The sequence below is a fragment of the Coptis chinensis genome, chromosome 6 (assembly GCF_015680905.1).
Source record: "Coptis chinensis isolate HL-2020 chromosome 6, ASM1568090v1, whole genome shotgun sequence".
Taxonomy (NCBI): Eukaryota; Viridiplantae; Streptophyta; class Magnoliopsida; order Ranunculales; family Ranunculaceae; genus Coptis; species Coptis chinensis.
This window is the reverse complement of record NC_141461.1, coordinates 4,681,349-4,692,266: the sequence shown is the minus strand read 5'-3', so window position 1 is coordinate 4,692,266 and position 10,918 is coordinate 4,681,349. Positions and strand designations below refer to the sequence as shown.

General features: G+C 34.1%; 1 protein-coding gene across 2 annotated transcripts; it reads right to left on the bottom strand.

The window, feature by feature from the left end:
* Positions 1-8,171: 8,171 nt before the first annotated feature.
* Positions 8,172-9,734, bottom strand: LOC147490941 (uncharacterized). 2 transcript variants are annotated; one of them, XM_086568813.1, is made up of 2 exons: positions 9,018-9,734; positions 8,172-8,910 (listed from the first exon to the last, which is right to left on the bottom strand). In XM_086568813.1, exons 1-2 carry the CDS (start codon positions 9,372-9,374, stop codon positions 8,302-8,304), a joined length of 966 nt encoding a protein of 321 aa, XP_086424939.1. In that variant the 5' UTR covers positions 9,375-9,734; the 3' UTR covers positions 8,172-8,301. The 2 variants fall into 2 exon arrangements, with proteins under 2 accessions (XP_086424939.1, XP_086424938.1); XM_086568812.1 differs by having other exon boundaries at positions 8,172-8,922; positions 9,018-9,610.
* Between the last annotated feature and the right edge of the window lie 1,184 nt (positions 9,735-10,918).

The window sequence follows — 10,918 nt, the reverse complement described above, 5'->3', positions numbered from 1 at the left end:
AAAGCGTCATCTTTTGTCCAGGTTGTCTTTCCTTTATCATCTGGGGGATATGTCAGATGATTTTCCTTACCTTTTCCAGGAAGATAAAATGATGAATCGCCTCGCCCATTGAAGGTAATTGGCAACACCCTCCAATTTGGCCGGGTCATACCAACAGAGAAAATGGCGTATTACCAATTCATCCAGTTTTGGAACAACATCAATCATTATAAAGAGAAGAAAAACTCACTTGATGAAAAAGAATACGAAATTGCAAAACTGCGAGACAGACGTCTCCTCTTTATCAATACCGAGAGATTGCGGAAGCGAAACAATACTAAGACACCAACTAATACTAAAACTGGAACCTTGAAACTGAGGATCTCTCTCCTAGCATTCTCTAAACAGAGTCGGCTCTGATACCATGTTATTTATGCTAGGAGATACATATGGTGGTTAGCTTGTTAGGTTAAAGGGATTGAGTGTTTAGAGTATATTTACCCTAACCTACAATACATATATTTATACTAGAGATGGAATAACCTAAATAGCAACAAGCTAAATAAGGTACGGTCTCACACTTATAGAATGTGTGAGACCGACACTACATACTTCAACAAATCTATTACCTGGTATTTGATAGCTGACATACTTGTTTTGTTATGGACAAGTTTAATACTGGGGAATTGGTTGTTTGAAGTAAGAAAGAGATTGTGAGTATGAGTCAAAACCTTTTGAGGACTTATTACATTTGGAACTTGCTTGTGTAGAAGAGAGTCGAGAAACATCTTCCCTACAATCCAGTCTTATAACATCTGAAGATGACACAATCACTAATCATATAGGGTATCTCCATGCTCTGGGCATGGAAAGAAGCTTAGATGTCCCATGTGTCAGGGGAGCATTGTTTGAGAGGGAAGCTGCCAGACTATTGGAGTCTTGGAGGGGTTAGGGCCTCGCTGTATCAATTGGTGGAGGCCTTTTCATGTTAGGCTGAAACTCAGATGACGATGAGCTGACACACTTGAGGATTCTTGCTCGTCATTTACCAAATTACCAACTCATTTCGCCCTGGGTAGTCATACTTGTACATTTTATGATTGTTATTACTGTGATTATAGATTTTTAGCACATGATTCATGGAATGGTTTTGGATTAAGCTTAAATTGTACGCTTGTGGTGGTGTTTGTTTGTGTACGTGTATTATTATACTTTGAAGATCACTTGTATGTTTATTGTTATGTCAGAAACCGAAGAGGGGTACAAGGATTGGCTGCTGCAATCATGAAGTTTTGGGAGAAAAGTCTTATAGTTAAGAATGCCGTAATGTGGAATTGCATATATTAACAACGAGCAAATGGCATGGGACCTGAAAGCAAGTTTCATCAGCAAGCTAGGTTTCCTTTAGACCCTCAATATATTACTGGGACTCTGGGTCTGCGAGACATTTAATCATTTTTAGTATTGTTCTAAACCTCTAATTGCTCCACATCATAACCGGGGTGAGCTAAAATAGGTGTTAAACTAATTTAACTAACTATGGGATTTGCCCATAGTATGGACCATGGAGATGTAGAAAATAGCCTATATAACCATTTTAATTTGTTGAATACAAATTCAAAGATGTTATCTGCAAAAATTCAAAGAAGGGGAGAGGATAGTGTCTAAACGAATGCACATTTTGCTTGAGCTGCCCATATATACCAGGTCACAAGAACGATCCTAGTAGTTAAGTTTTTGTTGAAGCTAAGCGTATATCTATAGTGTCCGAAGATGACAAGCACCAACCTCTTTAAATATCTTTCTCTGTTAACACAGGGCAAACCCCAAATATTCAGGAAGGCGTGGGGACGTGGGGCTTGATGGTGTGATAGGAAGCACTGGAAGCATAGAAAAGTAGTAAAGGTGATTGTGATTCCAATGCAAAGATTGTTTTATTAGATCAGTAATACTGCAGCACTTTTCGAGATAGAAAGTTGTGGAATACTGATTGCGGATGAGAGTATGAGACAAATTGCGAAGTGGTAATGCAAGAATTGTTTACCCTGGGAAAAATTACCAACGGTAGAAACTACTTGCAGATAATCTCCAAAGTCCAAACAACACGAGCTGCATTACTATGTTCCCTTCAAATGTAGAGAATAGGAGTAAGCAAGCATGCTCTTCTTTCACCCTCTATGTTTCCAACTAAATTGGCTGTCATTAACAAAGAAGAAAAGAAAAAAATAGACAATGAATCCTGTAGAAACTTGACTTTTCTTACTCTTTGTCATTGAAGTTATTTACATACCAGAGACAGTGGACTATCTCAAAATAATAATCCAGACTAGTATGTATCAACTCTATCTTTCATATTTGATTTTAAATATTACATAGTTTAAGGTGGGATGATCCAAGATTTCTTAGGGCATCTCCCGTTTTTATCAGGCTTTTCAAGGTTTATGCCTAATTCCCCTCCTGCAAGCTTGATATGAACCTCAAATGGATTAATGGATGAAAGATATGTAAGTTGGAGTGCCTGAAATGAAATAGAGGAGGACCGACGAGTATATGGGTTGAATTTTCTGCTTTGGGTTGATTTTAAGAATGCATTTTCTGCAAACTACAGTAACGATTTATCTTTTTGGTTTTGTTTTATTTTTTATCATTGTACTGAATACAGTGGATTGTGCAGAGAAATGTCGTGGAACTAGCTTACGGAGAATTTTCAAACTGATGATAATCATGTGAACTAGATGCTACTATGCTAGCAGCTGCCATTGTTCATCTCTTATTTTTCCAGAAGCTGATCAAATGTAATAACTTATTATACCAGAAGAGGTAGTGAGGTACGCGCATCACCCCCAACACAATAATAAAATGTTAGTGGATCCATGGAATTCAAACATAAACTTTTTTTTTTGTTTTTTGGGATACGCGGGGCCAACAAAATATGAGGAGTGGACTTGAAGTGTATCTCACAAGTAGTGCTGGAGTAACGGATTTGCAGTCATTTAGATTTCACGAACTCATAATCGTACACAATGTTTGTATTCTCGCCTGTAGGTGGAATGCTCTGTAAGGCCGAGTAACCAACAAATATCAGGCCCAAGATTCTTCCATCTCTACAAATCAAAGTCAGCTTCCACCATTGAATTAACGCATTCATCTCATTTGGGGCTTCATTAACAGAATAGCGTAGAGAATCTCCCTGTCAAACTTTATGTAATCTCTTCTTGATAAGATATCAATAAGTTCTTTCTTATTAAAAAAATAAATTAACAGATTAGCATATAGTGATCAGAGTCTGACCAGACATAGGTGAAAATCCTACATTATATGGTTATACTTCACGGAAATAAATTGGAAGATCCTAGGACCAAAATTTACAATTCTAGTAGTTCAAAACTATATACCATGGGCATTGGAAATCTCTAGTTAATAAGACAGTATGCGTTTTTTATATCAAGAGAAGGAAGAAACTATTTATATGCATTGGTACCAGCTGATCCTTCTTCTTCCTTGTACCAAAGAGCAAGTGCCTATTACGGAGAGGTTATTAGAGCATTTCCAGTGCAAGTGCGGCTTTGAGGGGAAATAGTAACTTGTCAGGACCCTTATGAGTCAAAAACAATAGCCCAATGCAAATGCAAGGGGGACAATAAGAGTAGTTTTTCACTAAGTTACAATGAGGGTAGCACTTGCTACTGAGATAGTTGCCGACTTGTGATCTTTGGACGGAATTTTTTATTGTCTCGTGTTTTTACGTTTTTTTTTCAAACATGATGTTTCATTCTGTCCTGCAAGTTTTTTCGACTTTTTTTGTTTTTTTTTCTTTGGGACGGATTTTTTCGATATTTTTTCATTTTTCACATTCAAGACGGAATAAAACATTTCGTCTAAATTTTAAAGTCACATTTGCATTGGACAACTCCTAGTAGCTTCTCACCAAGAAAGTAACTATGAAAGAAAATAGTCCTATGTGGTGCCTATGTGAAGGTAACAAGTTGCTACTTGCATTGGGAATGCTCTTACTCGCACCAAGGAGGCAAGGACTCCAAGGAGTAAGTAGCTAACCGGGAGACGAATCTGATATTAGAAGGACCAACTGGTTGTAGAGTAAGATTCGATATTTTGCCTGAGTGCAATTTTCACCACAAAAATGAAGGGCATTTCGAGTGTGCCTTCTTAGCTCTTACTAGTAATTCCAATATTTTTCATTTGTTTGTAAGACCTTAACTTGGAGCTGAAAAGTGTGGCTGAAAGGCGATCATCAAGTTTGTTTCTAGATGTATGAGTTGGTCAGTGAAAATATTACAAGAAATGAGGCTCAATCTCTTGGTTCCAAACCGGTTGAGTATAATCTCTCTCCTATCGGCCCATACCACATAACCTCCCTATTATTTAATTAGGTCTCATTAAATAATCTCCCTATTTTTCAAAAACGAGATAAAATCCGGTCTGTTTTTTATTTTCCATTTTATCTTATTTTTTTTTTTACCCTTTTGAGATTGAAAATTTTCTAACACCTGACCCATAATATATATAAATGTATTTTTATATAGTCATATATATATATTTACATAGTTATTGGAGCTATAAAAACTTAAATTTACATAGTAATTTTTGAGATTGAAAATTTTCCGACACCTAGTCATATATATGTAAAACTATATTTACATAGTCATTGACGCTATGAAAACTTAAATTTACATAGTAACTTTTGAGATTGAAAATTTCCCGACACCTAACATAATATATGTAAATGTATTTTTACATAGTTATATATATATGTAAAACTATATTTACATATTTACTAGAGCTATGAAAACTTAAATTTACATAGTAACTTGATTTATGAAAATTTAAAATTAAAAGAGTGTGTTTACAAGTCTGCAAATAAATAAGAAACTATGTATAATAAATTGTTTTCACATAGCATTTCCTTGAAATTGACCAATCTAACATCTAACAGAACGAACTCATGTAATTTTATACGGCCTGTTAAAATGTATTTTTACACAATAGATTACTATAGCTGATATCCGATAGAACTGATCTATATAAATTTAAATTTACACAGTAACTTAACCTATGAAAAGTTATATTTTCATAGAGAAAACAGATCGATCATAACCTATGCAAAATTATTTTTTCACGATATATATTTCTTAAACAGAACAAACCCAACTGTTTTACCAACTGAAAAACCAACTAAAAAGATAAAACAGATTCCCATTACATCATCTACCAACAACACATTAAGCCAAATTAGCCTTTTTACATTCATAATTCTAACAAATGTAGTTATTACATCAAAGATCTAACAAATCTACCAAGAGTTGATTAAACAAAAATCAACTCATCATTTCTTGTATTCTTCTTTTGGATCACATGTTTTTTGTTGGGATATGATCAACTTTAAGTATTTTCTCAAAATCTTCTACAAAACCAAGCGTAGGTAATGTGGAAGCTCTAAAAGGTCTTGTACGACTTATGCTCGTTTTTATATTACATTACAATGAGAGAAAACCAATTAATAATAAAGATTATCTATGCAAACTTTAAAATGCATAAATAAATTACCATGCAAATTTAAAAGGGTAGAGTAAAACTATTATGCAAATTTAAGAATGCAGAGTAAAATTACGATACGTACTATACAAATCTAAGATTGCAGAGTAAAACTACAACACAAACATGAAAATGTGAAGTAAAACTACTACGCAAATTTAAGAATGCATAGTAAAACTATTACACAAATTTAAAAGAATATAGAGTAAAACTATTACCACACATTACATAAACATAAAAAAAATATAGTAAAAATACTACGCAAATTTACGAATGCAGAGTAAAAACTACTACGAAAATATAAAAATGCATACTAAAACTACTACATACACAAATATAAAAATGCATAATAAATCTAAACTTGAAATTGCAAAACTATGAAAACTATAAAATACAGAGTAAAATCACTAAACAAATGTAAATTCATATTTACAAACTAACTCACATATGAAAATTCGTTTTAATTTTTCATACAAATTTATAAAAATATGATTAAATGTTGAAGATTCTCACCAGATTTGGTTTGTTCACCATAGTTTTTGTGTTAAGTATGGAGCCTGATCACCACGTGGTTAGTTCAAAATCGGAATTGAAAACGTGGACCCGCCAGTACTACTTCTCCTAAACGATGATGAACAAGTAAATTTGGAAACCAATTACTACTTTGGTTCTTCACGTTCTCTACAAATACCTCAAGGTATTTGATAATTAATAAGACATAACTAAGAGAGCTCATAGTGTACGGGGCGCGTAGCGAGTATATTATTAGAGCAATAATTAATGTAAGACAATAGCCAAATTCGTGAGTGCATTATGATAGTGTAATAGCATAAATTTGTGAGTGCCAAAAGTGTGTGCGTGTGAGAGAGAGATTGGTGTTTGTGTGAGGCTCGTGACATTGTAAACAACTCTTTGATTATAGTGGATTTTGGTGTGTTTGTGGACGTAGGCAATTGTCAAACCACGTAAGTTCCTTGTGTTCGTTTATTCTTTGTTTTTTCATTATTGTTTTAGTGGTTGTATTTGTGTTATTGTTTTGTCAGTGATTCCAAGATCTTGAGGATAATTGTCGTTAGTCGAGATTGGTGTGATCTCTAATTCCTAACATTTTGGAGCAGCCATCTTTTCAATTTTATCTCCATCTCTTCTATAATTTAAATGTTTGATTTTTTATTTTTTTTAGATTTTCAATTTTTTCGAAATTGTAAATCGAGTTATTCATTTTCTCTGTTGTTGCTTTCATATTTTTTGTTGATGATTCGTCCACTTTATTCTCCTGTACTATGTGAATTTAGACTTGCAGGAGAAGATATTTTAGATATAAAAGAGAGAAAGAAGTGAGAAGGAAGAGAGAAAATAAAATGATTCACGGGTCTTAAGTGGGGATATTTTTGTCAGTTTTCTATTTTCTAAAAAAGAGGAAGGTTTTGTGAGTTGATGCAATTTGAAAGAGTTTTAATGGACCAGATTGTTAACCAGAGAAATTAAACTCAAATTCTGAAAAATATTATGCCATGTGAGTGGGCCAGAATTTCTAATTCTGAACAAGGGACCAGCTGATCCCAGTTTCCATTTGGGAGAGAGGAATACTGTGAAGTGTACTGAATACTGTTGGAGAAAAGTAAGAGGGAAAAAGAGGGAATAGGAAGAGGAAGCAAAAGGCAGAAGAAAGAGGAAAGATGTCAGTATGGGTGTATTATGAGTATTGGGAAGCATTCATCATCAACTCCATTGCTTTCAAAGAACCCAATCAGATCAGACAAAAGCTTCCGCAAGTAAAGAAACTGATTTTGAATTTAAAGCAAACCAGGAATCTCCAGTCCACAGTCACCCAACCCAGCCCATCATTCTTTCACAAATGGAATCATTACTCATTTACTAAGACAGCTAACCAAAACTATCAAAACATAACAGAAAACAACACTTTATAATTATAACTTCAAACAGAAATACAACTACAGAACTACTGTCATCGAAAAAAAAAAAACTACTCATTAGTTCAACAAATCTTCACTCAAGAATAATGTGAGGGTTGTGTGTTTTTTTGTGGAACTTCAGTTAGCATTTTCACGTTTCCTGTCCCACGACAAATACTGCACCCTGACATTTAAAAAAAAAAGAAAAATAGAGAATGAAAGTAGTTTCTGTTGCATTAGTACAACTTAATTGAATCCCGGCCAATGTCTTTATAATGTGAGGTTTTTCATTTTCCTAAATGGAGAATAATTATCAACTTTTTCATATTGGACTTGTGAGAGTGGAACAATACTCATTTAGTATGCCAACTGATAAAGAAGGCAAGAATATGGAAAAGGTCAATGAAAAGTAAAAAAGAGAGTAGAAGAGAAAATACTTCAGTTGATAAAGAGATTTTCTGTACCATTCTAATTTAACTTTTTAGCTTGTTACTACTTTTTAGAACAAAATCTCTCAAATATCTCGAACTTTTCTTTGATATTAAACTTGTGAGGAACACAAGAAGCATCTTCTCCTTTTTTTGTAATGTTACTTTTTTACTTGGCCGTTCTTACTATTGAAGCTTCCATCAGATATTATTATTTTTATTTATTCTTCCTCAACTTGATCATAGTCAACTCCATTCTTCATCCTTTTGTTGTGTTCTTGAACAAAAAGCCCTCTTTCAAATTCTTTTAAATTTTTGTAGCTTAACTGCAAAACAAAGAGAACGCAAGAACAAAACAAAAGAAATAAAACAAGTTACAAAAAGGGTACATATATCACCACCTAACAACCCCTTGTTTCCAAACTCTACCTATGACTACATATATCTAAGAGTTTCTTCCTTCCTTCAACAATTTCATCAAAAAAGTCATCAAGTTGTCCAACAATACTTTCTGTTCCAGATTTCAATACACCAAAATAGTTTTTCAAGTTATCAATCCTCTCTCTAATTCCTTCATCTTCAAATTCAGTACTCCCCTGACTTGAACATGTTCTCTCCAACTCTGCTCTTAGTTCCTCCATAGCACTCTTTACCCTTTTAAACTCATATAGAAGAGTTCCTGGGCGCCCATCAATCCTATTGATTTCTGCAGCTACCCTTTGCTGTAATCTTGATGTTGATACCATAAAAGATGATCCAAACAACAAGCAGCCATCATATCCACCGCGGCGAAAGCTCGAATCAGGCCAATAGTAGACCAAACCATATAGCAAGATCATTAGTAGAAATGAGCTTACATTCCTCATTGCATAAAGAACGCCTCTAAAGCCATTGAATCCATTGAGTTTGGACTCTAGGGAGACCTTTTCGTCGAATCGAAGTGAAAGTAGTTGGACTCTATTTTCCATTAAAGCCTTGTTCTCCTCTTCCAATCCCATAGAGTGCCTTCTGCAACCGGAAATTGCGCGAATCATCTGCATCAAGAACTAAAAAAAATTAATGAATCAAATTCAGTTCCATATTTTAATAGAAATTCAAGACATTTAGGATCATAACTACAATACAATGGAACTCAACTTACCTGTCTATATTGATGGGGGTTCGGATTGCGGTGACCGTCTAAAGAAGAGGCGACATCCACACCGGTCGAATAGTAATTCTCCATGCCAGAGATACCTGACTTGATCACAAGGCAAGCCTCCCAGAGCCTAGAACTCTCATCCATGTATTCATCTAGCCATTTCTCTCCAATAGGTAGGTGAAGTTTTTGGACAAGAATAGTTAGTTGGGAATGAAAAGATCTAAGAAGTGTTAAAACCCTTTGGAGGAATTGAATTGACATGAAGTTAGTAGAAAGAAACAAGCATTCAAGATCATCAATTCCTCTAGTGAGAAAGGAATAAAAACCATTGACAGAAGAAGTTGATGAAGGATCCATGCCTTGGGAAAGTTCAAAAGGAAAAGATGGTATTCAAGAATGAATGAAAAGATCATAAAGAGGAAGATATTTAAATTGAAAGTAGAACTAGGAGAAGTTAGAAGAAGAATGAAATGACTTATAAGCTCAGGATTTTATGGTGTAAATAATGGTTGGGAGCAATGATGAGTGTTTCCTCTAGAGGGGAAAGGATGATTGGGAATCTGCCATTTTCATTGTTTAATGGGGAGAAAGGCAATGAAAGGAAAGAAAGAAAAGAGCAGAAAAAGGGGTGTACAATTAAAGAAATTTCAAAAGAAAATAAAATTTGTATATGAGTATGTATTTGATCATTTCTATCTGTTCTATAAAATTTTCCTTGGAAGAGGTCTCTTTCAAGGACAGATATATATGTTTTTGTAGAACTAACTTTGTAGTAACTACGAGTTCGTAACTTTGTATCTCAATATAAACAAATACTTTCTTCTTAGTTCTTAGTTCTTAGTTCTTGTGCTTATTAATCTTGTTTATTTTGGTTACTAAAAGTTTGACTGCTTTGTTTTGACTGACATTCTTCTTCTTCTGTTCTTCTTAAACTTTTGGTATGAGTGCCTCATTCCCTTCTTTTTCTTCCTCGAGCAACTGAATTGGCTTCTTTAGATTTCCCCTTTTTCATATTTAAATATGCTACAAGTTCATTCTTTATTGTTTTATGGGAATGTATGATGGGGTTCCTTGTATTTAGATTTTGTATCTTTTACCAAGTAAAATTTCTTCTTTTTATGCTGCATTTCAGTTGTTTAAGTGTATCTATTTTGAGGGACAAAATCTTGAGTTCATGGCACCTCGAAGACAGTATTTTCCATATGTAACTTAACATACAAGTGTGTTTGTTTTCCTCAAGTTAAAACAAACATGCATTAATCAGTTTTAATTTTTCGAAATCATATAATTAAAATACTGCATGCTTGATCCTTATGTATTTTGATTTTTTTTGGGTAGAAATAATTGTATTGAGTTCACATAGCATGATTTACTCTTCTGAATGCTCAACAGTCAACAACTCAACACACCTAAAGACCATCCAACATTCATGATCCCGCCCGTACATGCATTATCCTACGCGTACATATTGATTATGGGAATCCTCATTAGGAAGACGTGAGAGAATATGTGAACAATGGAATTGGGATGATCACTAAGATGAGTTGTTATCCAATTCTTTTGGTGCTCATCAAAATTATACCATCGTTCCTACACGGGCTCTACGGTTTCGTGAAGGAACAACTTTGTAGTTTAATGTACATTCATAATTAAAGACATCTACATATATGTATATTTTTTTTTTATTCGATTTTTTTAGGGACGCAGTGCAGGGTAAGTAAGATTAGGCAGGATTAGCAAACTATATTCAAATACAACTTGTCTCCTGACGAAATTTATACAGTTCAAGTGAGTGAGTGATTGGCGGAGATTTTTTTAAAAACAAAATAGCTATCACACATGCAATCTCTCTATCACAAGAATACACATTTGAGCAATGTTTTTCGATTTCTCAAACATCT

Excerpts from the sequence above, each read along its gene's own strand:
- LOC147490941 (XM_086568812.1), bottom strand. The coding sequence starts at position 9,374 with ATGGATCCTTCATCAACTTCTTCTGTCAATGGTTTTTATTCCTTTCTC. Across the intron at positions 8,923-9,017 it reads ACCCCCATCAATATAGACAG|TTCTTGATGCAGATGATTCG; the intron begins GTAAGTTGAGTT and ends AATTTTTTTTAG.